At 41.7% G+C, this 27,661-nt stretch overlaps 1 protein-coding gene and 15 non-coding genes across 23 annotated transcripts in view; 15 read left to right on the forward strand and 1 right to left on the reverse strand.

Annotated features, from left to right (window-relative positions):
- Window positions 1–27,661, reverse strand: part of mctp1b (multiple C2 domains, transmembrane 1b) — a 60,009-nt gene that overhangs the window by 20,992 nt on the left and 11,356 nt on the right. For 7 of the 8 annotated variants that reach the window (XM_086152811.1, XM_086152810.1, XM_086152809.1 and 4 more), the window contains exons 2-3: window positions 2,290–2,401; window positions 369–511 (exon numbers count right to left, since the gene is read on the reverse strand). In XM_086152811.1, coding sequence (XP_086008937.1) covers window positions 369–511; window positions 2,290–2,401 — 255 coding nt within the window. Of the gene's footprint in view, window positions 1–368; window positions 512–2,289; window positions 2,402–2,467; window positions 2,489–27,661 lie in introns of those variants that run through there. The other variant, XM_086152813.1, reaches the window with a different exon arrangement.
- Window positions 8,792–8,865, forward strand: trnat-agu (transfer RNA threonine (anticodon AGU)). Its single transcript has one exon. It is a non-coding gene; the product is annotated as a tRNA-Thr (tRNA).
- Window positions 9,422–9,495, forward strand: trnat-agu (transfer RNA threonine (anticodon AGU)). The gene has a single exon. It is a non-coding gene; the product is annotated as a tRNA-Thr (tRNA).
- On the forward strand, window positions 10,111–10,184 carry trnat-agu (transfer RNA threonine (anticodon AGU)). Its single transcript has one exon. It is a non-coding gene; the product is annotated as a tRNA-Thr (tRNA).
- trnat-agu (transfer RNA threonine (anticodon AGU)) lies at window positions 10,566–10,639 on the forward strand. The gene has a single exon. It is a non-coding gene; the product is annotated as a tRNA-Thr (tRNA).
- On the forward strand, window positions 13,508–13,581 carry trnat-ugu (transfer RNA threonine (anticodon UGU)). The gene has a single exon. It is a non-coding gene; the product is annotated as a tRNA-Thr (tRNA).
- trnat-ugu (transfer RNA threonine (anticodon UGU)) lies at window positions 14,112–14,185 on the forward strand. The gene has a single exon. It is a non-coding gene; the product is annotated as a tRNA-Thr (tRNA).
- trnat-ugu (transfer RNA threonine (anticodon UGU)) lies at window positions 15,678–15,751 on the forward strand. The gene has a single exon. It is a non-coding gene; the product is annotated as a tRNA-Thr (tRNA).
- trnat-ugu (transfer RNA threonine (anticodon UGU)) lies at window positions 16,898–16,971 on the forward strand. Its single transcript has one exon. It is a non-coding gene; the product is annotated as a tRNA-Thr (tRNA).
- trnat-agu (transfer RNA threonine (anticodon AGU)) lies at window positions 17,357–17,430 on the forward strand. The gene has a single exon. It is a non-coding gene; the product is annotated as a tRNA-Thr (tRNA).
- Window positions 18,646–18,719, forward strand: trnat-agu (transfer RNA threonine (anticodon AGU)). The gene has a single exon. It is a non-coding gene; the product is annotated as a tRNA-Thr (tRNA).
- On the forward strand, window positions 22,048–22,121 carry trnat-ugu (transfer RNA threonine (anticodon UGU)). Its single transcript has one exon. It is a non-coding gene; the product is annotated as a tRNA-Thr (tRNA).
- On the forward strand, window positions 22,918–22,991 carry trnat-ugu (transfer RNA threonine (anticodon UGU)). The gene has a single exon. It is a non-coding gene; the product is annotated as a tRNA-Thr (tRNA).
- On the forward strand, window positions 23,377–23,450 carry trnat-agu (transfer RNA threonine (anticodon AGU)). Its single transcript has one exon. It is a non-coding gene; the product is annotated as a tRNA-Thr (tRNA).
- trnat-agu (transfer RNA threonine (anticodon AGU)) lies at window positions 24,369–24,442 on the forward strand. Its single transcript has one exon. It is a non-coding gene; the product is annotated as a tRNA-Thr (tRNA).
- Window positions 26,230–26,303, forward strand: trnat-agu (transfer RNA threonine (anticodon AGU)). Its single transcript has one exon. It is a non-coding gene; the product is annotated as a tRNA-Thr (tRNA).

Genomic DNA, 27,661 nt, shown 5'->3' on the forward strand with positions numbered 1-27,661 from the left:
AGTTTATGAGAGTGAGTCATTTGAGTGTGTCAGAGTGTATTACAGTTGAAGTGATTCACTGGAGTGTGTCAGTGAGTCAGCCATTGGGGCCAGTTGGAGCGAGTCAGTGAAGGTGACTGAGTCATTGGAGTGAGTCATAAAGTGAGTCACAGTTTGTCATTCGTGAGCTGGAGAGACTCATTTTGGTGAGTCGGTGAATCGTTTGAGTGAGTCGTTCAGGTGATTCAGAGTCGGAAGGACAATCTAGAAACCTGGATTTTGCCAGGGAACCTCTGCTCCTGGATGAGAACATTCTGGGTTCTTCTGGGTCAGAGTGGACCCAACCATACTCAACCCCCCATCACACACACACACACACACACACACACCTTGACGTAAAGCGGTTCTGCCAGTGAGTCGACGATCAGCGAGGTTCTCTCCTCCCACACCGGGTTCAGGTTCTTGTGGATGGTTTTGCTCCGGAAAACCTCCTTCCCGCTTAGCTTGAACTTCACGTAAGGATCACTGCTGCCTGGAATACACACACACACACACACACACACACACACACAAAAACACTATATAAGTAACCATTAACTCACATAAATGCAAATCTATAAACATTATATTCACACACACACACGTACAAAAAGAATCACACACATATGGGCATACAGAAACACACACACATGCATGGGCACACAATGAATCACACATGTGTATGCACACAAACAAATCTGTACAGAGAAGCACTCACACACACACACACATATACACTATGTGTAAAACCATACACACAAATATATATGCACACACACAGAGGCACACACACACACATACATAAGTGTGCAACACCTTAAACACACACAGTCACACATGCTCAGAGGAGCGCCCATACACACACACACACTCACAAAACACACACGTGCAAAACCACACACACAGACACACACAAAAACCTAACCATACATGCAAACACAAACACACACACACACATCAATACACACTGAAACACTCCCACACATGTATTTACTCAGGCAGTCATAAACAAACACACACACACACATAGAAATTTGACCACCTGACTATTTTAAACCTGTTTATTAAAGAAAAAATAGATATAAATTTTATTTATATCTTGTTACTTTATCCTGCACCCAGGGTTCATATACATACATATATATATATATAAAATTAAATTTGTGAATTTGCATAATTTTATCTTTTTTAAATTTCTTTAATTATATATATGTATACACAATTAATTATAAATTATTTAATAAATGTTATTAATCCTGCATCCCCAAAATATTAACATTTTCAAAAAAGCAAAAATCTTAATCGACAGAAAAATGAGAAAAAAGAATTTTTTTTTTTTTTAAAATTCAAATAAAATCTTTTCAAAATTTAAATCTTTTTTAAATTATTTTTTTTCTATTCAGTTTTATATACATATATATATAAAACTCAATGGAAAAAAAAAAAAAAACTAACCCCAGCTGACTGTTCTGTATATTTCCTGTGCATCTTGAATTTGCAAGTGTTACTTGCAGTGCTCATGTCCTCTGTTGTAAGTCGCTCTGGATAAAAGCGTCTGCCAAATGTAATGTAATATATATATATATATATGTATAAACAAAAAAAAATATTTAATTCATGTTATAAATCCTGCATCAAAAAAAAAATCAACATTTGCAAAAAAGCAAAATCTAATTTGAGAGAAAAAAAAAATCTCTTTTCTAAATTTAATTTTTTTTTTTCTATTTAGTAATATGTATATAAATATATATATGTAATATACATACATATATATACACACAATAAATTATTCAAATAATGTTATAAATCCTGCATCAAAAAAAAAAAATCAACATTTGCAAAAAAAGCAAAATCTAATTTGACAGAAAAATTAAAAAAAAAAGATCTCTTTTCTAAATTTAAATCTTTTTTCTATTTAGTAATATGTATATATATGTAATATAAATATATATATATACACAATAAATTATTTAAATAATGTTAAAAATCCTGCATCAAAATAAACAAAATGTAATTTGACAGAAAAATAAGAAAAAATAACTTTTTTTTAAATTTAAATCATTTCTACATGTAATTTTTCCATTAAGTTTTTTTTTTTTTTTTACACACACACACACATATATATATATGAACAAAAAAAAAATATTTAATTCATCTCATAAATCCTGCATCAAAAAAAAAAAAAAAAAAATTGACAGAAAACTGAGAAAAAAAAAAAAAAAAAAAGAAATTAAACTGAAAGTTTGATCAAACGCGCCGGGACAAACCCACCTCCTCGGTCCCTGATGGCCAGGTTGACCCCCCTCTTCAGCTCCACGTCCAGCTTGTACATCCCGGCCGGGGGGGTCGTCCTCTCCGGAGGGGCCCCCGAGGCTCCCAGACCCTGCAAGGCAGCGCAAGATGAACCCCCGACACACTCCCGGACGGCTCCCCTGATGGAGAAACTCACCAACATGGCCAACGAGGGGTTGGAAACCTCCGACTAACTGACAGCGCGGCGCTCGCTAACAGGAAATTACACCACAACCACTTCCTGCCCCCCTGCGATCGCCGAGCTCTCGGTTAATATTGTTTACGTTCCTTCCATCGGAGCTCCGGCCGCTGCAGGGAGTCGCAAATGGGCCGTAATGGGTTTTTAGCCGAAACGTCAACAGAGGCGTTTCCTCGGAGACCTCGGAGTGACCTCGGCGGCGGAGACAGCTTGAAACCGACAAGATAACGCACTTAAATAAACCGAGACGACGTGTCGTAAGATCAACCGGATATCGACTTAAAATCAACAGCAAGTTAGCTTGAAACACGATGAGCTAAGATGATATCTTGAAATTAGGCAAACATTTAGTGATCTGCTTGAAATTAAAAGTTACCCTCAGCAGATGGTGTTACCTTGACGTCAACACGTTGACCGTTTATTTTTCTCATGTGAAAAAAAGAACAAAGCTTTTGGGCTAAAAGTTAAAAAAAGATTAAAGATAATTTTCCATCGTCACCAATTTGCATAACATTCGGTTTTACTTTTAAGCCACAAAAGAGATGAACTACGTGTCAATGTTATTTTAGGCCTGGACAAGTTCTTAATTCACAAAAACAGAATGCAAAAGTGTTTCCCCAAATTTTACTTTCTTTTATAAACGATTTTGAATTATATTAAAAATCCCATAAACTTATGGAAAAAAACAAAAAATATACAGTTTGATGTCTGAGATTCCTTGTGAAGTTAAATACATATTATATTCCCCTTGCAAGTTATTTATGTTTTTTTTTTATTCTATTTTAATTATTTATTGATTTACCTGTTTATTTATTTTCTTTTTCTTCTAGCATTAAACATTTCAAACAAACCTTTGACACTGTTAACTTCTAATTACATACAGAACGAATGTTGACATTCGATTCTACCTTGCCTTATTTGTTTGTAAATATGTCTATACTATTTATGTTCAATTAAAAAAATAAATACATTTAAAAAAGAAAAACATCAGCAGGAAGTTAGCTTTAAAACAACCAAATAATGCTCTTAAAATCTGCTAAGATAATATTTTAAAGTTGGAAAGATATTTAGTTAACACAGAGAAATCACCTTAAAATTACAGGAAGTTACCTTCATAACATCAAGGTATTACCTTAACGTCAACAGGAAGTTAGCGTAAAATGAACTAAGATAATGACCATAAAGTCAACAGCAAGCTAGCTTCAAGCTAACCAAAAAAAATCCCTTCAAAATGAGCGAAGATAATATCTTGAAATCAGAAGAGAAGGAAAATCAGCTTAAAATTAACAGGAAGTTACCCTCAGCAGAAAGGTGTGACCTTAACGTCAACAGGAAGTTAGCTTAAAATCAACAGGAAGTTACCCTCAGCAGAAAGGTGTGACCTTAACGTCAACAGGAAGTTAGCTTAAAATTAACAGGAAGTTACCCTCAGCAGAAAGGTGTGACCTTAACGTCAACAGGAAGTTAGCTTAAAATCAACAGGAAGTTAGCTTAAAATCAGCTGAGATGTTAAAATCCAAGAAATGAAGGGAAAATTGGGAATAAATCACCTTAAATCCATCAGATTTTAGGAAGTTACTTCAAAATAAACAGGAAGTAACATTGAAATAATCAGGATGTAACCTTAAAGTCCAAAGAAATTAAGATCAAATAGGGGAAAAAATCATCTTAAATCTAACAGGAAATGATGTTAAAATCAACAGGAAGTTAGCTTGAAATAAACTAAAATGATAAAATCAGCACAACTAAATCAGGTCAAAATCACTTTAACTTTAACAGAAAGTTAGCTTAAACCCAACTAAGATGATGCCCTTAAATAAGGAAAGATAATATCTTAAAATCTGAAAGGCATGAATTTAACATCAGAAAAAAAAAAAAAAAAAAAAATCACCTTCAATTTAGCAGGAAGTGACCATCAGATTAACAAGGAATTACCTTAAAGTCAACAGGGAGCTAGTTTAAATCTAGCTTAAAACCAACTAAGATAACGCCCTAAAAACTAAACAGGTAATGCCCTTAAAACCAACAAGCTAATTCTCTTAAATAAGGTTAGATCATATCTTGAAATTAGAAAGGCATGAACTTAAAAAAAAAAAAAAAAATCACCATAAATTTAATAGGAAAAAGTTAATGCTACTAAAATCGCCACAGATAATATTTAAAAACACATCTTCAGGAAGTTACCTTAAAATCAACAAGATATTAGCTTAAAATAAACAGCAAGCTAGCGTCCCAGATAATGGGTGAAATTATCAGAAATTAGAGAATATAAAGTTAGAAGGGGAGAGAAATCCTTAAATTTAACAGGAAGTGACTTTAAAACCAACAGGAAGCTAACTTATTCCCTTTAAACCAAGTCATGCTATAAAATCAGCTAAGCTAATATTCTAAAGTCATAATAGTTAACCTCAGAGACAAAAACCCTTAAAATTAACTTAATAACAACTGGAATGATATTTAAAAACAGAAATGCATCGGTTTCACGTCAGAGAAATCAACGTAAAAGGAAGTTAGCTTAAGATCAACATGATATTACCATAAAATCAACATGGCGCTAGCTTACAACCAACAAGATATTGCACTTAAAGTCAGGTAACATAATTTCTTAAAATCAGAAAGGCATGAATTTAACACGGGGGAAAAAAAAGAAAAAAAACAAACAAAAAAATCACCTTAAATTTAACAGGATGTGACCCCAAGATCAACAAGGTATTATCTTAAAATCAACAGGAAGCTAGCTTAAAATCAGCTAAGATAAATCATCATTTAGGGAAAATAAAATCAGCAAGAAATGAAGGTAAAATCAGGAATAAATCACCTAAAAATCAACAGGAAGTTCCCTTAAAATAAACAGGAAGTAACCTTAAAATTCAAGAAATTGAGGTAAAAATCAGGAAAAATAACCTTCAACTTAATAGTAAATTATGTTGAAGTTACCTTAAAACAATGGGTTAAAATTGATGACGTCACATAAAATTCTAAATAAACTTCCCTTAAATCAGAATATGACCTTAAAGTTACATTACCTAAAAGTTAACGGGAAGTTCCCGTAAAATCCCATTAAAATTAGCTAGTCATGCTAGCTTAGCTTGCTACCACTGCTAATGGCTATTACTATCAGCTTCTATACAGCCAAACGGTAGCCTAGGCTAGCACCTGCCAACACCAGCATCACAATTATTGTGAACTCTCTGCCAGGCCATTCAATGCTAAGCCCCGCCCCCTCTCAGTTACCGTTGCTAAGCCCTAGCTTAGCATTGCGGCCTCACTGCCTGTCACAGCTATCCCTGGAGAGACATGGTACATATTTTGGAAAAACAACATTAGCCACGCTAGCTTAGACTGCTACCACTGCTAATGGCTATAACCGTTAATTCCAAACAACCAAAAGGTATCCTGGGCTAGCACCTGCTAACAGCAACGTCACGTTTGCCGTTAACAATATCGCAGGTTTCCGCAAGGCCCACCCTTTGTTGCTAAAGCCTTGGTTGCTAAGCCCTAGGGTTAGCATGGCGCTCTTGCAACTTGTTACGCGAATCCCTGGAGGAATACCGCTCAAATTTTGGAAAAACAACATGAGCCGTACTAGCTTAGCTTGCTACCACCGCTAATGATTATTCCCGTTAGATTCCAAACAGCCAAACGTTAGCCTGGGCTAGCACCGCTAACAGCAGCGTCACGTTTACCGCTAATGATTATTCCCGTTAGATTCCAAACAGCCAAACGTTAGCCTGGGCTAGCACCGCTAACAGCAGCGTCACGTTTACCGTTAACAATATCGCAAGTTTCCGCCAGGCCCACCCTTTGTTGCTAAAGCCTTGGTTGCTAAGCCCTAGGGTTAGCATGGCGCTCTTGCGACCTGTTACGCGAATCCCTGGAGGAATACCACTCAAGTTTTGGAAAAACATGAGCCGTACTAGCTTAGCTTGATACCACTGCTAATGATTATTCCCGTTAGATTCCAAACAGCCAAACGTTAGCTTGGGCTAGCACCGCTGACAGCAGCGTCACGTTTACCGCTAATGATTATTCCCGTTAGATTCCAAACAGCCAAACATTAGCTTGGGCTAGCACCGCTAACAGCAGCGTCACGTTTACCGCTAATGATTATTCCCGTTAGATTCCAAACAGCCAAACGTTAGCCTGGGCTAGCACCGCTAACAGCAGCATCACGTTTACCGCTAATGATTATTCCCGTTAGATTCCAAACAGCCAAACGTTAGCTTGGGCTAGCACCGCTAACAGCAGCGTCACGTTTACCGCTAATGATTATTCCCGTTAGATTCCAAACAGCCAAACGTTAGCCTGGGCTAGCACCGCTAACAGCAGCGTCACGTTTACCGCTAATGATTATTCCCATTAGATTCCAAACAGCCAAACGTTAGCCTGGGCTAGCACCGCAAACAGCAGCGTCACGTTTACCGCTAATGATTATTCCCGTTAGATTCCAAACAGCCAAACGTTAGCCTGGGCTAGCACCGCTAACAGCAGCGTCACGTTTACCGCTAATGATTATTCCCGTTAGATTCCAAACAGCCAAACGTTAGCCTGGGCTAGCACCGCTAACAGCAGCGTCACAATTACCGCTAATGATTATTCCCATTAGATTCCAAACAGCCAAACGTTAGCCTGGGCTAGCACCGCTAACAGCAGCGTCACGTTTACCGCTAATGATTATTCCCGTTAGATTCCAAACAGCCAAACGTTAGCCTGGGCTAGCACCGCTAACAGCAGCGTCACGTTTACCGCTAATGATTATTCCCATTAGATTCCAAACAGCCAAACGTTAGCCTGGGCTAGCACCGCTAACAGCAGCGTCACGTTTACCGCTAATGATTATTCCCGTTAGATTCCAAACAGCCAAACGTTAGCCTGGGCTAGCACCGCTAACAGCAGCGTCACAATTACCGCTAATGATTATTCCCATTAGATTCCAAACAGCCAAACGTTAGCCTGGGCTAGCACCGCTAACAGCAGCGTCACGTTTACCGCTAATGATTATTCCCGTTAGATTCCAAACAGCCAAACGTTAGCCTGGGCTAGCACCGCTAACAGCAGCGTCACGTTTACCGCTAATGATTATTCCCATTAGATTCCAAACAGCCAAACGTTAGCCTGGGCTAGCACCGCTAACAGCAGCGTTAATGTTACAACTTTCCACCTGGCTATCCGATACCGTGATTGGACGGCCATCTTGGGGGCGTGGCTTAGCTAGCGGATGTCATAGAATATCATTTCTATTTAGATGATTCATTTCTTATAAACGCTGCAGATGTATGGATAATTAACACACACACACACACACACACACACACACACACACACACACACACACACAGTTCCCCTGTCAGAATTTAAAATGCAGGCCCTGTAAACACACTTCCGAACGGCGGGTCGATGACCCCGGCCCGCTAATGGACGGCGAGGATCGGTTGCTTCTGCGAGGGAATCACAAAGTCCGTATGAGTCCACTGACCGTTTGCATCAAGCGCTGGACGGCGGTTGGAAATGTTTCGCCGCTTCCACGTTGTGCAAAGACTATTTCACAACCCAGAAGAGAACTTTAAGCACATGGTGGAAATTTCCCAAAGCGACAATTTTCAGGTGACGTCCGTCGGCGAGATCTACGACCGGGAAGAACGGGGGTTCCCCTGAGCTTCTACTTTACCACCAGAAGCACAAGAACAGAAATTACGATGGAACTACCTTGCTTTTTAACTGCATGCTAACAACTTTAAATCTGGAAGACTCCCAGAGCAATAATGGAACAGGAAGTACTGGGACAACTATGAATGATAGCAAATACAACCAACGGTGGAAAGTCCCTTTTGTACTGAACTGGATCTAGAACTTTTGAAGACCAGGAGAACCAGAAGAGAAGTAATCGAGAAATACTTGGAAACAACTGCTATAGCAAAGAAACAACCAGAAATTATCTGGAAGTACTACAGACCACCTAGAGTGCACTACAAACGACATGAAAACAACTCCAAACTACTCACTGGACAACTACTGGGCTTTAAGACCAGCAAAAGCAGAACAGAAATGACCCGGAAACTACTAGCAAACAACTACGAACAACTGGAAACAACTAGTTATCACTAGTAACAACTGCAAACTACCTGAAAACCAACGCTAACGACTTTCAATGCTACTTTTGAAACTACTTTGAACAACTCCTTCCTGTGTTGTGATTCCAGCAGTCCCTCTCTTGCTGAACTTGTACCCACCTAGAATTAACAAGAACCAGATCAGAAACCACCTGGAAGTTACTGCAAATGAGGCGCTGTGGCTTAGTTGGTTAAAGTGCCTGTCTAGTAAACAGGAGATCCTGGGTTCGAATCCCAGCAGTGCCTTTTTGCTAAACTACTCTGGAACCTGATGGCCCGGGACACCAGAAGAGACACCTGGAAGCCCCCAAAAACTACTAAGATACAACCAACGACTACAAACAAGAAGAAAACATACATATGACTCCCAAAAAGCAGTCCCTTTTGCACTTAACTATGATGGAACTACCTAAGAAACAAACCAGAACTAAACCAGGAACTCCCTTAAAGAACTTCAACTGAGGCTCTGTGCCTAAGAGAACCAGAGAAGGGAAAACCCAGAAGTACCAGAAAACAATTTAAAACTACGAAGAAACATCATCAAACCACCTTAACTGCAAGCAGCAGTGCAACATTTAAGACCAGGAGAACCGGAACTGAAATGCTTCATAAACAGAAACTACAAAGAACTAGTAACAGCTAGTAACCACTGGCAACAAGTGTAAACTACCAGTAAATGAATGCAAAATACCAGGAAACATCAAACAGAGTTTAGCCATCAACTACCTGGAAGCAACTACAAATTGCTTGAGGGGGAAAAACTACAAACAAGGTGACAACCACTTTTTTGGACACATGTCAAGGCGCTGTGGCTTAGTTGGTTAAAGTGCCTGTCTAGTAAACAGGAGATCCTGGGTTCGAATCCCAGCAATGCCTTTTTGCTAAACTACTCTGGAACCTGATGGCCCGGGAAACCAGAAGAGACACCTGGAAGCCCCCAAAAACTACTAAGATACAACAAACAAGAAGTACCACAGGAACTCCCTTAAAGAACTTCAACTGAGGCTCTGTGGCTGAGAGGACCAGAGAAGGGAAAACCCAGAAGTACCGGAAAACAATTTAAAACTACGAAGAAACAACATCAAACCACCTTAACTGCAAGCAGCAGTGCCTTTCAGACTGACCTTCTACTTTACAAGGGACTGGAAACAAGCATGAGAGGTCTCCTACCTTAAAAATGGGAGAACCTAAAACTACCTGGAAGACACCTTTAACTGCCTGGTTAACAATAAGAAAACGGCATACGGACAAATGAAAAACTTTTCTTGTACTACTCTGCAATGGAACTTTAAGACCAGGAGAACCGGAACGGAACTGCTTCATAAACAGAAACTACAAACAACTAGTAACAAGTGCAAACTACCAGGAAATGAATGCAAAATACCAGGAAACAAACAGAGATTAGCCATCAACTACCTGGAAGCAACTACAAATCGCTTGAGGGGAAAAACTATAAACCACGTGACAACCACTTTATTGGACACATGACAAGGCGCTGTGGCTTAGTTGGTTAAAGCGCCTGTCTAGTAAACAGGAGATCCTGGGTTCGAATCCCAGCAGTGCCTTTAGACTGACCCAAGGGGACAACAAGGGGAGCTTGAACAGGAACTACCTAGACACAAGTATGACAGACTGCATCAACAAGTCTGACTCTGGAACTACCTGGAATACTACAGATCACTTACAGTGAACCACAAATAGTATGATCGAACTTTAAGACAAGGAAAACCTGAGAATAGCTATCAACTGGTATTTTCCCAGCAACCACCAGAAAATGACTTTTCTTCTGCTTTACAACCAGAAGCACAAGAACAGAGTCCAAGCACCTGGAGATAACAAGACTGATAACATGGGTAAACTAAATGGAAACAAGTACAAAGTACCCAAAGTTTACTTCAAGCCCTGGAGAGCCACGCCAGAAACTATCTGTAAGTAGGCACAAGGGTGGCGCTGTGGCTTAGTTGGTTAAAGCGCCTGTCTAGTAAACAGGAGATCCTGGGTTCAAATCCCAGCAGCGCCTTTTTGCTAAACTACTCTGAAACCTGATGGCCCGGGGAACCAGGGGAGGTACCTGGAAACAACCAACGACTACAAACAAGAAGTACCAGAGCAAATAGCCAGACACTGTTGGTCTCCTTCTACTCCTACTGACTCCCTGGAAGTAACTGGTACTTTCCGGTAACATGTACTGTAACAACTACTATGGAACAACAGACTACAAACAAGACTACCTGAAAGAACCTGCAGTGAGGCTCTGTGCCTAGGAGAACCAGAGGGCAGAAAACCCAGAAGTACCAGGAAACAACTAAAAACTAGGACTAACAACATCATCTGCAAGCAACCTGGAAATTACTGATGTTCTACTTTAAGAGGATCCTGGATTCAAATCCCAGAAGTGCCCTTCAGACTGACCTTCTACTTTACAGCAAAGGGGACCTGAACAGGAAGTCCCTGGAAACCAGTAACTACTGTTGGTGTCCTACTTTAAAAATGGGAGAAACAGAACACAATTGTCCCAAAAACTACCTAGAAGTAACTGGGGTTCAGCTGCTTTGTTCTTTACCAAAGAACCAATGACACAAACAACAAATGAGGCTCTGTGTCCAGGTGAACCAAGGGAGAGAAAACCCAGAAGTACCTGTAAACCAGCTAGGATTATCTTCAAGAAACCAGAAAACTGCTGATGTTCTACTCCAGGATCAGAGAAACCGAAAAAGTAACCAGGGTTTGTACGTTCTCCAGCGCGATGAATTACCAGGGGAACCACAAACTACTTGGAAAACACCTTCACTGACAAATATAGATGAAAAGCAGCCGTTTTTGTACTACACTGCGATGGAACTTTACGACCATGAGAACCAGAAAAGAAGCAACCCAGGAAATCCGAGAATTAGTTGATCGTAGGATGGTTTATAGCCCAAAAACTGCTATAGCAAAGAAACAACCAGGAAATACTACAAACCACCCAAAGTGAACTACAACAATTCCAAACTACACCTCTTCAACTTTAAGACCAGGAGAAGCAGAAAGGAAATGACCTAGAAACTACATGGAAACAGCTACGAACAGCTAGTAACCACTAGCAACAAGTTCAAACTACCTGGAAATGAATGAAAAATACCAGGAAACAGCAAACAGAGCTTGAAGGTATAAACTACAAACTACATGAAAACCACTTTTCTCCTGCAGCAGTGGACTTATTGGGGTCTGGGGTTGACGGAATGGCCGCAAAAATGAGGTGTACTAACCGTATATAAATCCTGGAAAACATGGATCCACGTGCTCTATCCCTACGCTTCAAGCTAGCATTGATGGTGCTAGGTGGCCTACTATCTCACCCTGGGTGCTGATGGGTACGGAGGTGGCGGTGGTGACTCTTACACCAGGGCAAGACTAAGAAAAAAAGGGCTAATGAAGCTGTCGTGCCTCTTACCCTGGATGTCCACAAGGCAAAAGAACTGGGCCCAATGACTGACAAGCTACTTGCGTTGACTGAATGGACCCAGACCCAAATTTCCAAATGAAGTTTCTCTCCATCAACAAAGTCCAACAAGCTCAACGTTGTGTCACATGATAAAGTAATTCTGGAACGCAGTGTTTCCATGGGAGATAACGTAGCCTACCTGCTTCTTTGAGGTCTCAAGACCTCGAGTTGCCTGACTACACGCCCATTTGGCAAAAACAATATTCCCACAAACCTCTGGCTGAATTCAGAATTGCTGACACCATCCAGGCATTTCCTGGCATTTTTATTCAGGTTCTAAAAGAATAGCTGGATGTTGCTAAGCCTCCCCCGGGGTCCTATTAATTCAGAACGTAGAGGATTTACTGTAGACCACAGAGATGATTGACAGGGTGAATGGGTACAGATACCTCTCGTAGACGAGCTGGCGGCTGAAAATGCTCAAAGTGATCAAATTTCTAGCAAATCACGATATAACAACACATGGTTTTCTGAAGAAAGTGAGGTCAGATATTGGAACTCACTTTATAAACAAAAGATATGCAAGCAGTTGAGTCTCAGCTGGGCCTGAAACACTCATATGGAGAAGTCCATCCCCCTCAATCCCAGCGTAAAGTAGAGAACCAAACTCTAAAAAGCAAAATTTAGCAAAACCTGCTCTCAGACGAAACACAACTGTTTTGAAGTTCTTCCTCTTGCTCTGTGATCAGTAAGTAGTTTTGTCAGCTCTCTCACCAGGGTCGCCCCGATGAGCTTTTTCTGGACTATAGGGCGCACCTGTAAATAAGGCGCATCCGCTCTATTTAAAAAAAAAAAAAGGAAATACACAAGCCGCACCAGGCTATAAGCCGCAGATCTTCTTCTTCTTCTTTTGGCTTTTCCCTTCAGGTGTCGCCACAGCAAGTCAACTTTCTCCATCGAACTCTATTCTCTGTATCCTCCTCTCTCACACCAACTACCTTCATATCTTCTCTCACTACGTCCATAAATCTTCTCTTTGGTCTTCCTCCAGACCTCTTGCCTGGCGGCTCCACCTTCAGCAACCTTCTACCCAGATCTTCACCATGAACACTCCTTTGTTCATGTCCAAACCATCTCAATCATCACTTTGTCTTGGTCATACATGTCCTGCACCCCTGTGACAAATTCTTCTTTTCCTTTGGTCTTTTCCCTTCAGGGTCTTCACAGCGAATCCACTTTCTCCATCTAACCCTATTCTCTGGATCCTCCTCTGGAGCAGTCCCTTTTGCACTACAAGATGATGGTAAAACAAACCAGAACTACAACAAAAACTACCTGAAAGAACCTCAAATAAGGCTCTGTGCCGAGGGGAACCAAAGGAGAAAAAACCTGGAACCACGTAGGATTGACTACAAGCAGCCTAGAAACTACCCAGTAACTACTGAACTTCATAAGGACAAGGGAGGCGCTGTGGCTTAGCTGGTTAAAGCACCTGTCTTGTAAACAGGAGATCCTGGGTTCAAATCCCAGCAGCGCCTTTTGTACTGAACTCTTTGGACTGAAAGCTGTAGCCATGGTGTTTAGCTTTGGCGTACTTTTAAAGCAAGCAGCAAAGGTGAGCTCTTTCAGTGGCTTAACTTAGCTAATCGCATCCAGAGAGAAGAACAAAACCATGAGTCCTTGGGAAATTGTGTTCGTCCACAACCAGAAGAGACATGACCCTGGAGCCACTACCAACTCCAAGGACACAACTACTCGCATGGAAACTACCAAAATGACAAAGACAGAACTGCAAACTATCCAGCAACTACTTTGACCCAGACACAACATGGTAACTGTTAGGGGTGGAGTCACGGTAAGCATACGCCTGGCAGGACCCAGTGCTGACATACTCCGTCACCAGCATCAGGCCCCCTGGGCTCCTGCAACTGCCTCCTCCAACCCTTTCAACCCATCCTAGTAAACTAAGTTCTGAACCCCTTTCTGTTGGGTGCGGACTCCTATGTTGGCACTTGGTTCCAATGCCGAACCGTACTAGCGGTACTTTCCAAGGATTCCATGTAAGGGAGGCGCTGTGGCTTAGCTGGTTAAAGCACCTGTCTTGTAAACAGGAAATCCTGGGTTCAAATCCCAGCAGTGCCTCTTTTGCTAATCTACTCTAGAACCTGATGGCCAAGGGAACCAGAAGAGATACCTGAAAACCACCAAAAACTAGGAGGGAACAACCAACGACTACAAACAAGACAGCGTCCTCTGACCCTTTCAACCCTTCCTAGTAAACTAAGTTCTGAACCCCTTTCTGTTGGGTGCGGACTCCTATGTTGGCACTTGGTTCCGATGCCGAACCATATTGCCGGTACTTTCCGAGTAAGTAGCGGTAGTGCCTTTCAAACTTAAGCGAGGTGAACAATAGGGGCGCTACTTGCACCCTACTTTAAAAATGGGAGCCAAAACTGGTAACAACAAAAGGTGATGTAAGGATAATAGACAAATGTCTCCCAAAAAGCAGTCCCTTTTGCACTATACTATGATTGACCTATCTAAGAAACAACTCCCTGAAAGAACGTCAAATGAGGCCCTGTGCCTACGGGAACCAGAGGGGAGAAAGCCTGGAACCACCTAAGATTAACTATGAGCAACCTGGAAACTACCGGTGTTCTACTTTAAGAGGATCCTGGGTTCAAATCCCAGCAGTGCCTTTCAAACTGAAGCCAGGGGGACGACAGGGGAGCGAGTATGAAACACCTACTACTTGCACCATACTTTAAAAATGGGAGAGCCAAAACTGGTAACAACAAAAGGTGATCTAAGGAAAACATACTTTTCAAGTATGTAACGGTATATTGAAATACCTGGAAGGAGCAAGAAAGGGGGCGCTGTGGCTCAAATCCCAGCAGTGCCTTTCAGGCCGACCTTCTACTTTACAGTGAAAGGAGCAGGAACTTCCTGGAAACACATATGAGAAACTTCCTCCTTAAAAAATGGGAGAATCAAACCAGAATTCACCCAACAAGTAACTGGAGTTTAGCAAGCTTGCTCTTCAGTGCAACCGCACTATCAGGAGAACCACAAACTACCTGTAACCTGTCTGATTAAGAACAAAAAGTGATTAACGGACAAATGAAAAAACTCTTTTTTTTGTACTTCACTGTGATGAAACTTTAAGACCATGAGCACCAGAAAAGAAGCAAACCAGAAAATCCTAGAAACAAGTACTACAGCAAAGAAACAACCAGATAATACTACAAACCACCCAGAGTGAACTACAAACGACGTTCAAAACTACTCTTCTTCGACTTTAAGACCAGGAGAACCAGAGCCGAAATGACTTAGAAACTACTAACAACCAGTAACAGCTAGTAACCACTAGCAACAAGTGAATACTTAGACCCAGACACAATACGGAAACTGTTGCTGAACTACCCTGGAAGCTGATGGTCTGAGGAACCAGAAGAGATACCTGAAAACCACCAAAAAACAACCAAGAACTAAAAAAAAGAAGTACTGTGAGAGACTGTTGGTCTCCTACTTTAAAAATAAGAGAAACGAAACAGAATTTACTATCTGGAAGTAAGCGGTACTTTCCATGTACTTAGAAGCTGTAGCTGAAACTACCAGGAATCAGCAAAGAGGAGGTGCTGTGGCTTAGCTGGTTAAAGCACCTGTCTTGTAAACAGGAGATCCTGGGTTCAAATCCCAGCAGTGCCTCTTTTGCTAATCTACTCTAGAACCTGAGGGCCAAGGGAACCAGAAGAGATACCTGAAAACCACCAAAAACTAGGAAGGATCAGCCAACAACTACAAACAAGAAGTTCTGTGGGAGACTGTTGGTCTCCTACTTTAAAGATGGGAAAAACAGAAGACTCCAGACTGTCTGGGAGTAAACGGTACTTTCCATGTAAGACTTTCCATGATATGTGTAGCTGAAAGTAACAGAAAGCAACCAAGAAGAGGCACTGTGGCTTAGCTGGTTAAAGCACTTGTCTTGTAAACAGGAGATCAAATCCCAGCTGTGCCTTTCAAACTGAAGCGAGAAGGACGACAGGGATGTGAGTATGAAACACCTAGTGCTTGCACCCTACTTTAAAGATGGGAGAGCCAAAATTGGTAACAACATAAAGTGATGTAAGGAAAACATACAAATGACTCCCAAAAAGCAGTTCCTTTTGCACTAAACTATGATGGAACTACCCAAGAAACAAACCAGAACTACACCAGGGACTCCCTGAAAGAACTTCAAATGAGGCTCTGTGCCGAGGGGAACCAGTGAACCCCTTCCCAAACTGAAGTGTTGGGAAGGGGAACTACAGGGATGCAAGTATGAAACACCTGCTACTTGCCCCCTACTTTAAAAATAGGAGACCCAAAACTGGTTACAACACAAAGTGACAAAAGGAAAACATAAAATGTATTGATAAAGGAGTCCCTTTTGCATTATACTATAATTGAGCTATTGAAGAAACATATCAGAACTACACCAGGAATTACCTGAAAGAACCTAAAATGACGCTTTGTGCCTAGGGGAACCAGAGGAGAAAAAACCTGGAACCACCTGAGACTTTTTGGTCTCCCACTTTAAAAATGGGGGAAACAGAACAAAATTGACCACCTGGAAGATAACGATACTTTCATGTACTTGGTACGCGTAGCCAAAACTGCTGATAACAAAAGGTGACATACCAATGACTTGCAAGAAGCAGTCCCATAAAAAAAACAACCAACGACTACAAACAAGAAGTACCGTAGGAGACTTTTAGTCTCCTACTTCAAAAAGAATTGACTATCTGGAAGTAAACAGTACTTTCCATGTACTTGCTAGCCGTAGCTTAAAGTAACAGAAGGCAGCAAATAAGAGGCGCTGTGGCTTAGCTGGTTAAAGCACCTGTCTTGTAAACAGGAGATCCTGGGTTCAAATCCCAGCAGTGCCTAAAGTGAGAGAAGCAGGAACTACCTGGAAACACCTGGTCCTTTTTTGAAAAATGGGAGAATCAAACCACAATTCACCCAAGAAGTAACTGGAGTTTAGCTAATTTGTTCTTCAGCGCAACTGCATCATCAGGAGAACCACAAACTCCCTGGAAAACACCTGTAACCTGCCTGGTTAACAACAAAAAAAACAACATAGGGACAAATGATCTTGGAAATGAATGTACTGGGACTCCTCCAACTCATCCTAGTGAACTAAGGTCTTCACCAATTTCTGTTTGGTGCAGACTCTTATGTTGGACACTTGGTTCTGATGATGAACTGTACTACCGGTACTTTCCAAGTATGGGTCGATACTTGGAAATACCTGGAAGCGGGAAGGAAGGGGGCGCTGTGGCTTAGCTGGTTAAAGTGCCTGTCTAGTAAACAGGAGATCCTGGGTTCAAATCCCAGCAGTGCCTTTCAAAGTGAAGCACTGGGAAGGGGAACTACAGGGATCAGAGTATGAAACACCTGCTACTTGCCCCCTACTTTAAAAATGGGAGAGCCAAAACTGGTTACAACCAAAGGTGACATAAGGAAAACATCAAATGTCTTGCAAAAAGGAGTGGCTTTTGCACTATACTATGAATGAGCTATCTAAGAATTAAACCAGAACTACACCTGGAATTACCTGAATGAACCTCAAATGATGCTTTGTACCTAGGGGAACCAGAGGAGAAAAAACCTGGAACCACCTAAGACTTTTTGGTCTCCCACTTCAAAAATGGGAGAAACAGAACATAATTGACCATCTGGAAGATAACAATACTGAAGTGACAGGAGTGGGAGCTACAGGGGTAGTGAGTATGTAACACCTGCTACTTGCCCACACTTTAAAAATGGGAGAGCCAAAAGTGGATACAGCACAAAGTGACATAAGGAAAACCTTCAAAAAGGAGTCCCTCTTGCACTATACTATGATTGAGCTATCTAGGAAACAATCCAGAACTACACCACAAATTACCTTAAAGAACCTCAAATGACGCTTTGTGCCTTGGGGAACCAGAGGAGAAAAAACCTGGAACCACCTACGATTAACTACGAGCAACCTGGAAACTATCGATGTTCTACTTTAAGAGAACCCTGGGTTCAAATCCCTGGCAGTGCCTTATGTACTGAACTCTTTGTACTGAAAGCTGTAGCCATGGTGTTTACCTTTAGCGTCTGTTTCAAATGAGCAGCACCTGTGAGCTCTTTCACCAGCTTAGCTAAATGTATCAGGAAAGAAGAACACAACCATGAGTCCTTGGGAAGTTGTGTTCATCCACAACCAGATTTTGCAACCAGGAGAGACATGACCCAGGAGCCACTACCAACTCCAAGGACACAACTGCTCGCATGGAAACTACCAAACGACAGACAGAGCTACAAGCTACAAACTTGGATCCGATGCCGAACTGTAACAGCTAGGGGTTAGGAACTTAGTTGCTGGCATACACTGTCGGGAGAAAGGGGGGATGGGCAGCCAGGCAGGGGGCAAAGACCAACAAGGGAGGGGTCGACATATAGCTGGGAGCATGGGGCCGGAGGCAGGACGATAGTGATGACCTAAGCAAAACTATGTGGCTTCTGGCTACCGGTTCGTTCCAAGTATGTACAGGTACATTGAAACACCTGGAAGCAGCAAAGAAGGGGGCGCTGTGGCTTAGCTGGTTAAAGTGCCTGTCTAGTAAACAGGAGATCCTGGGTTCAAATCCCAGCAGTGCCTTTCTTTCTGACTTTCTACTGTACAGTGAGAGGAGAAAGGAACTACCTGGAAACACATAAGAAAGATTTCTGTCTATAAAAATGGGAGAATCAAACTAGAATTCACCCTAAAACTATCTGTAAGTAACTGGAGTTTAGCTAGTTTGTTCTTCAGCGCAACTGCATTATCCACAGAACCACTAACTTCCTGGAAAACACCCTTAACCTGCCCGGTTAACAACAAAAAAAAAACATATGGACAAATGAGAAACTTTTTTTGACTTGTACTTCACTGTGATGAAACTCTAAGACCATGAGAACCAGAAAGGGAGCAAACCAGAAAATCCTAGAAACAACTACTATAGCAAAGAGACAACCAAGTAATACTACAAACCACCCAGAGTGAACTACAAGACATTCCAAACTACCCATCTTCGACTTTAAGACCAGGAGAACCAGAACCAAAATGACCTAGAAACAACAACCAGTTACAGCTAGTAACCACTTTCAAAATGAAGCGAGGGGAACAGGAACGACAGGGATGTGAGTATGAAACATGTACTACCTGCCCCTTACTTTAAAAATGGAAGAGCCAAAACCGGTTACAACAAAAAGTGACATAAGGAAAGCATCAAATGTCTTGCAAAAAGCAGTCCCTTTTGCACCATACTATGATTGAACTGTCTAAGAAACAAACCAGAACTACACCAGGAACTCCCTAAAAGCACTTAAAATGAGGTTCTGTGCCTCAGGGAACCAGAGGAGAAAAAAAACTTGGAACCACCTAAGATTAACTACCAGCAACCTGGAAACTACCAAAGTTCTACTTTAAGAGGATCCTGGGTTCAAATCCCAGCAGTACCCTTTGTACTGAGAGCTGTAGCCATGTTGTTTAGCTTTAGCATGACTTAAAACTCCTGAGAAGATACCTAGAAATACTACAAATCACCTGGAATTGGCTACAAACGACAAGGAAACAACCACATACCTGTACCGCAGAGAAATGTCCACAACAGGCCCAGACATGACCTGGAACCCTGGAACCATAACCTGGACTTTGCTAGCAACCGATGCACTGTAGCTTCACTGGTTGTAAACAGGAGATCCTGGATTCAAATCCCAGCAGCGCCTTTTGTACTGAACTCTTTGTACTGAAAGCTGTAGCCGTGGTGTTTAGCTTTGGTTTCAAACGAGCAGCACCTGTGAGCTCTTTCACCAGCTCAGCTTAGCTCAGCTAAATGCATCCAGAGAGAAGAACACAACCAGGAGTCTTTGGGAAGTTGTGTTCATCCACAACCAGATTTTGCAACCAGAAGAGACATGACCCAGGAGCCACTACCAACTCCAAGGACACAACTGCTCGCATGGAAACTACCAAAACGACAAAGACAGACCTACAAACTCTCCAGCAACTACTGAGACCCAGAAACAACATGGAAACTGTTCGAGTCACGGTAAGCATACGCCTGGCAGGACCCGGTGCTGACATACTCCGTCACCAGCATCAGGCCCCCTGGGTTCCTGCAACTGCCTCCTCCGACCCTTTCAAGCCATCCTAGTAAACTTAGTCCTTAACCCCTTTCTGTTTGTTGCGGACTCTTATGTTGGCACTTGGTTCCAATGCTGAACCCTACTCATGGTACTTTTCAAGTATGCAACGGTGCTTTGAAATACCTGGAAGCAGCATGGAACGGGGCGCTGTGGCTTAGCTGGTTAAAGTGCCTGTCTAGTAAACAGGAGATCCTGGGGAACGACAGGGTGCGAGTTTAAAACACCTGCTACTAACCCACTACCTCTTTAGAAAAGGGAGGCCCAAAACTGGTAACATTAAAAATGTCGAACTCCTTACTTTCAAAATGGGAGAGCCAAAATTGGATTCAGAAAGTGACATAAGGACAAATGACTTGCAAAATGCGGTCCCTTTTTTGGAACCAACTAAGATTAACTACAAGCAACTACCGAAGTTCTACTTCAAGAGGATCCTGGGTTCAAATCCCAGCAGTGCCTTTCAGACTGAACTTCTACTTCACAGCAAGGGGAACCAGAACAGGAAGCACCTGAAAACAAGTACGAAAGAGCAAGATACTACTGTTGGTCTTTTACTTCAAAAATGGGAGACACAGAACAGAATTGTCCCAAAAAAAAGGACACAACTGCTCACATGGAAACTACCAAAACGACAAAGACGGAACTACAAACTTTGTTCCGATGCTGTACTGTAACAGATAGGGGTTAGAAACTCAGTTTGGATGCTGGCATACACCCTCGGGGGAAAGCCCAGTCAGGGGATGGGCAGCCAGGCAGAAGGCATAAACCAACACGAGAGGAACCTGATGGCCGGGGGAACAAGAAGAGATACCTGAAAACCACCAAAAACTACGGAGGAACAACCACAAACAAGAAGAACAGTGGGAGACTGTTAGTCCCCTACTGTTAGTCTGCAGAACAGAATTGACTATCTGGGAGTCAATGGTACCCGTAGCTGAAAGTAAGAGGCACTAAGAAGAGGCACTGTGGCTTAGCTGGTTAAAGCAGCTGCCTTGGATTCTGGGTTCAGATCCCAGCAGTGCCTTTCAGAATGACCTTCCACGTCACAGCAAGGGGAACCAGAACAGGAAGAACCTGAAAACAAGTACAAAAGAGCAAGATACTACTGTTGGTCTCTCACTTTAAAAATGGGAGAAACAGAACAGAATTGTCACAAAAACTATCTGGAAGTAACTTGGGTTTAGTTGTTTTGTTCTTCAGTGCAACTGCATAACCAGGGGAACCAGAAACTGCCTGGTTACAGCAAAGAATGACATCAGGAAAAAATGCAAATGATTCACAAAAAGCAGCCCCTTTTGTACGAAACTATGATGGAACTTTAACTTTCCGCTCCTTTCTTCTCTTCCTGTCCGTTGGAAAGCTAAGTCGCCTAGAGAATCAGAAACTACCTGGAAAAACACCTTTAACCAGCATGGTGAACGACAAAAAACGGTATAGGGACGAATACAAACAGCAACGTAAAAAGCAGTCCCTCTTGTTCCAAACTATGATGGAACCTTAAGGCTAAAAGAGAAAAACAGGGAAGTACCTGGAAACATCAAGGAAATTTATCAGAGATGACAATTTCCAAGGAACATCAGTCAATGGAGCTCTAATGCCGGAGGAACCTGAATATAATCGGTCATGCACAGTATACAACATACACCACCTGGATTCCTGCGACAGCCTCCTCCAACCCTTTCAACCCATCCCAGTAAGCAAAGTTCTTAACCCCTTTCTGTTTTGTGTGGACAACTATGTTGGCTCTTGGTTCCGATGCCGAACCGTACTACCACTACTTTCCAAGGACTCCAAGTAAGGGAGGCGCTGTGGCTTAGCTGGTTAAAGCACCTGTCTTGTAAACAGGAGATCCTGGGTTCAAATCCCAGCAGTGCCTCTTTTGCTAATCTACTCTAGAACCTGAGGGCCAAGGGAACCAGAAGAGATACCTGAAAACCACCAAAAACTAGGAAGGATAAGCCAACGACTACAAACAAGAAGTTCTGTGGGAGACTGTTGGTCTCCTACTTTAAAAATGGGAGAAACAGAACAGAATTGACTATCCGTGAGTAAACGGTACTTTCCATGTACTTGGTACGCGTAGCTGAAAGTACCAGGAAGCAATCAAGAAGGAGTGCTGTGGCTTAGCTGGTTAAAGCGAGAGGAAGGGGAACAACAGAGGTGCGAGTATGAAACACCTCCTACTTTAAAGAAGGGAGACCCAAAACTGGTAACTTTAAAAATGGGAGAAAAAACCAGAAGAGACATGACCCAGGAGCCACTACCAACTCCAAGGACACAACTGCTCGCAAGGAAACTACCAAAACTACAAAGACAGAACTGCAAACTAGGGGTGGAGTCACGGTAAGTGTGCGCCTGGCAGGTCCCAGTGCTGACATACAATGTCACCAGCAATGGGCCCCCTGAGTTCCTTCGAAAGCCTCCTCCGACCTTTTCAACCATTCCAAATAAACTAAGTTCTTAACCCCTTTCTGTTGGGTGCGGACGCCGATGTTGACGCCAAAAACAACGAAAGAACAACCAAGGACTACAAACAAGAAGTACTGTGAGAGACTGTTGGCCTCCTACTTTAAAAATCGGAGAAACGGAACAGAATTGATTGTCTGGAAGTAATCAGTACTTCCATGTATTTGGTAAACGTAGCTGAAAGTAACAAAAATCAACCAAGAAGAGGCGCTGTGGCTTAGCTGGTTAAAGCACCTGTCTTGTAAACAGGAGATCCTGGGTTCAAATCCCAGCAGTGCCTAAAGTTAGAGAATCAGGAACTACTTGGAAACACATATGAAAGACTTCCTTTTTTAAAAATGGGAGAATCAAACCACAATTCACCCAAGAAGTAGCTGGAGTTTAGCTAATTTGTTCTTCAGCGCAACTGTATCATCAGGAGAACCACAAACTCCCTGGAAAACACCTGTAACCTGCCTGGTTAACAACAAAAAAAACGACATATGGACAAATGAACTTGGAAATGAATGTACTGGGACTCCTCCAACCCTTTCAACTCATCCCAGTGAACTAAGGTCTTAACCCATTTCTTCTGTTGGACACTTGGTTCCGATGCCGAGCTGTACTTCCGGTACTTTCCAAGTATGCAACAATACTTGGAAATACCTGGAAGCAGGAAGGAAGGGGGCGCTGTGGCTTAGCTGGTTAAAGTGCCTGTCTAGTAAACAGGAGATCCTGGGTTCAAATCCCAGCAGTGCCTTTCAAACAGAAGTGTTGGGAAGGGGAACTACAGGGAAGCAAGTATGAAACACCTGCTACTTGCCCCTTACTTTAAAAATGGGAGCCAAAACCGGTTACAACAAAAACTAACGTAAGGAAAGCATCAAATGTCTTGCAAAAAGCAGTCCCTTTTGCACCATACTATGATTGAACTGTCTAAGAAACAAACCAGAACTACATCAGGAACTCCCTGAAAGCACTTAAAATGAGGTTCTGTGCCTCGGGGAACCAGAGGAGAAAAAAAAACCCTGGAACCACCTAAGATTAACTACCAGCAACCTGGAAACTACCAAAGTTCTACTTTAAGAGGATCCTGGGTTCAAATCCCAGGAGTGCCTTTTGTACTGAGAGCTGTAGCCATGGTATTTAGCTTTAGCGTGACTAAAAACTCCCAAGAAGGTACCTAAAAATACTACATATCACTTGGAATTGGCTACAAACGACAAGGAAACAACTACATACCTGTACCGCAGAGAAATGTCCGCAACAGCTCCAGACATGACCTGGAACCCTGGAACCATAACCTGGACTTTGCTAGCAACCGATGCACTGTAGCTTCACTGGTTGTAAACAGGAGATCCTGGATTCAAATCCCAGCAGCGCCTTTTGTACTGAACTCTTTGTACTGAAAGCTGTAGCCGTGGTGTTTAGCTTTAGTTTCAAACGAGCAGCACCTGTGAGCTCTTCCACCAGCTCAGCTTAGCTCAGCTAAATGCATCCAGAGAGAAGAACACAACCAGGAGTCTTTGGGAAGTTGTGTTCATCCACAACCCGATTTTGCAACCAGAAGAGACATGACCCAGGAGCCACTACCAACTCCAAGGACGCAACTGCTCGCATGGAAACTACCAAAACGACAAAGACAGAAATACAAACTATCCAGAAAGTACAAATGAGGGGCGCTGTGGCTTAGCTGGTTAAAGTGCCTGTCTAGTAAACAGGAGATCCTGGGTTCAAATCCCAGCAGTGCCTTTTTGCTAAACTACTCTGGAACCTGATGGCCAGGGGAACCAGAAGAGATACCTGAAAACTACGAAGGAACAACCAACGACCACAAACAAGAAGTACCACAGAATACAGTCCGAGACTGTTGGTCTCCTACTTTAGCCAGATAGAAGGTATAAACCAACAAGGGAGGGGACGATAGATGTAGCCGGGAGCTACATGATAGTGATGACCCAAACGAATGACCCGGTAACCACTGATGCTGAACCTCCAACTTGTATGCCCTCATTGATAGCCTGCACTGACACGCGTCAATCTGCTGCATGCCTGCAGTTAGCCCAACGCTAACAGGCAACAACTGCAAGGGACCTGAGAACTGACCCAGAAACTACCCCAAAAGAACTATCCACTATCTAGTACCATCTAACCAGCAATACCTTTTGTCAGAACTATGATAGGACTTTGGAACCAGGAAATTAGCCACAAACTACCTTGAGAAAACTACAAATCAGTTCCAGAATTCCAGAAATCTGGAAAAACCGACATAAGACACAGGAAAAACTACAACTGACATGGTGAAAGAACTACAAACTACCAAGAAAACAACCAGCAGCGCCTTTTGTACTGAAAGCTGAAGCCATAGCGTTTAGCTTTAGCATCTGTCTAAAACTAGCAGCATCCATGAGCTCTTTTAGCAGCTTAGCTTGGCTTGGCTAAATGCATCTGGAGAGAAGAACACAACCACGGATACTCGGGAAGTTGTGTTCATCCACAAGCAACTTCCTGCTCCGTTCTTAGCTTAGCATCAGGCCCTTTGTTTTCCTTGGACTGGAAAGTGCAGCAAAATGTAGCTTTATTAGTGTATATACCTATCAAGCTAAAGCTAACGTTAGCGGAAACCGATAGTTTACTCCAGTGACCTCCAAACGTTATCAACCTAGCATGTGCTAGCAAAAAGAACGGCAAGCCCAGGGTTAAGATGTGTGTTATAAATCGCGAATTTTAGAGAACTAGCTAAACACAAGCTCAACTAGCGGCGCTGTGGCTTAGCTGGTTAAAGCACCCGTCTAGTAAACAAACAAAACTAGCAATACAGTTACAGAAAGACAGCATCAACCTTAGCGGAAACCCTAAGTTATCAACCTAGCATGTGCTAGCAAATACAACGGCAAGCCCAGGGTTAAAATGTGTGTTATATATTGCAAATTTTCAAGAACTAGCTAAACACAAGCTCACCTAGCGGCGCTGTGGCTTAGCTGGTTAAAGCCCCCGTCTAGCTAACACAAAACTAGCAATACAGTTACAGAGAGACAACATCAACGTTAGCCAAACTCTAAGTTTACACTAGCGACCTCCAAACGTTATCAACCCAGCATGTGCTAGCAAAAAGAACGACAAGCCCAGCGTTAAAATGTGTGTTATAAACTGCGAATTTTTGAGAACTAGCTAAACACAAGCTCAACTAGCGGCGCTGTGGCTTAGCTGGTTAAAGCCCCTGTCTAGTAAACAAACAAAACTAGCAATACAGTTACAGAGAGACAACATCAACGTTAGCGGAAACCCTAAGTTATCAACCTAGCATATGCTAGCAAATACAACGGCAAGCCCAGGGTTAAAATGTGAATTATAAATTGTGAATTTTATAGTTCCAATTCCAGCGGTTCCTTTTGGACTGGAAGAACCAGAACACAAATGACCGAGGAATCTGGAAACACCGACATACAACATGGGAAAAACTACAACTGACTTGGTGGAAGAACTACAAACTACCAAGAAAACAGTTTTAAAATGTCTGGTAACATCGTCTGGTAAGAGGCGCCGTGGCTTAGTTGGTTAAAGCGCCTGTCTAGTAAACAGGAGATCCTGGGTTCGAATCCCAGCGGTGCCTTTAACTGAAATTCTACACCAAGACTAAAACAGAAATATCACGGGAGCTCTTGGACCTGGAGACGACTGCTAACAAGCTACATGCTAATGTTTAGCAACCATGAAATCAGCAAGAAATAAAGGTGAATCAGTAATAAATCACCTTAAAACCAACAGAAATTAACCTTAATATACCAACTAACTAAGGTTAAATCAGGAAAAAATAACCTTAGATCAAAAAGGAATTATGTTAAAATAAACAGGAAGTAACATTAAAATTCCAAGAATTTAAGATAAAATCAGGAAATGAAATAAAGTCAATGGGAAGTAACTCTAAAATAAACAGGAAGTAACTTAAACAACAAGAAATGAAGGTATAAATCAAGAATAAACAGGAAATAGGGTTAAATTTAACAGGAAGTTCCAAAAGTAACTTTAAAATCCCAAGAAATGAAGGTAAATCAGTAATAAATCATCTTAAATCTAACCAGAAGTCATCTTAAAATACCACCGAACTAAGGTTAAGTCAGGAATAATTAACTGAGATCAAAAAGGAAATGATGTTATAATAAATACATAAACAAAAATAAAGTGAATAAATGACATAAACAGGAAGTAATCTTGAAATAAACAGGAAGTAACATTAAAAATCCCAAGAAATTGAGATAAAATCAGGCAATGAAATAATGTTAAAATCAATAAGAAGTATCTCTAAAATAAACAGGAAGTAACTTAAATAACAAGAAATGAAGGTCTAAATCAAGAATAAACAGGAAATAGGGTTACATTTAACAGGAAGTTCCATTCAATTAAACAGGAAGTAACTTTAAAATCCCAAGAAATGAAGGTAAAATCAGGAATAATTTACATAAATCAAAAGGGAAAAATGTTAAAATCAACAGGAAGTAACCTTAAAATACAATGTTATTACAATACAACAATAAATGATGTTAAAAATAGATTAATTGTTACCTTAAATCAGCTTGAAAATGTGTCAAAAGCAGCAAGACATCACCTCAAATTCGACACGTTCCCTAAAATTACCATAAAATCTTTTTTAAGATCATTTCAGTAAGAAATATGTAGCCATGGCGTTTAGCTTTAGCATCCGTTTAAAACGAGCAGCACCCGTGACATTCTTTCAGCAGATTAGCTTAGCTTAGCTCAGCGAAATGCATCCGAAAGTTGTGTACATCCACAAGCAACTTCCCGCTCTTTTCTTAGCTTAGCATCAATTCCATTTCCATTGTTAGTGTATATACCGTACCAAGCTAAAGCTAACGTTAGCGGCAAACCCTAAGTTTACACTTGTGACCTCCATACGTTATCAACCTAGCATGTTCTAGCAGAAACAACTGCAAGCCCAGGGTTAAAATATGC

This window comes from Fistularia commersonii, chromosome 9 (genome assembly GCF_037954325.1).
Source record: "Fistularia commersonii isolate RoL2024-O1a breed Wild chromosome 9, RoL_Fcom_v1.0, whole genome shotgun sequence".
NCBI classification, from domain to species: domain Eukaryota; kingdom Metazoa; phylum Chordata; class Actinopteri; order Syngnathiformes; family Fistulariidae; genus Fistularia; species Fistularia commersonii.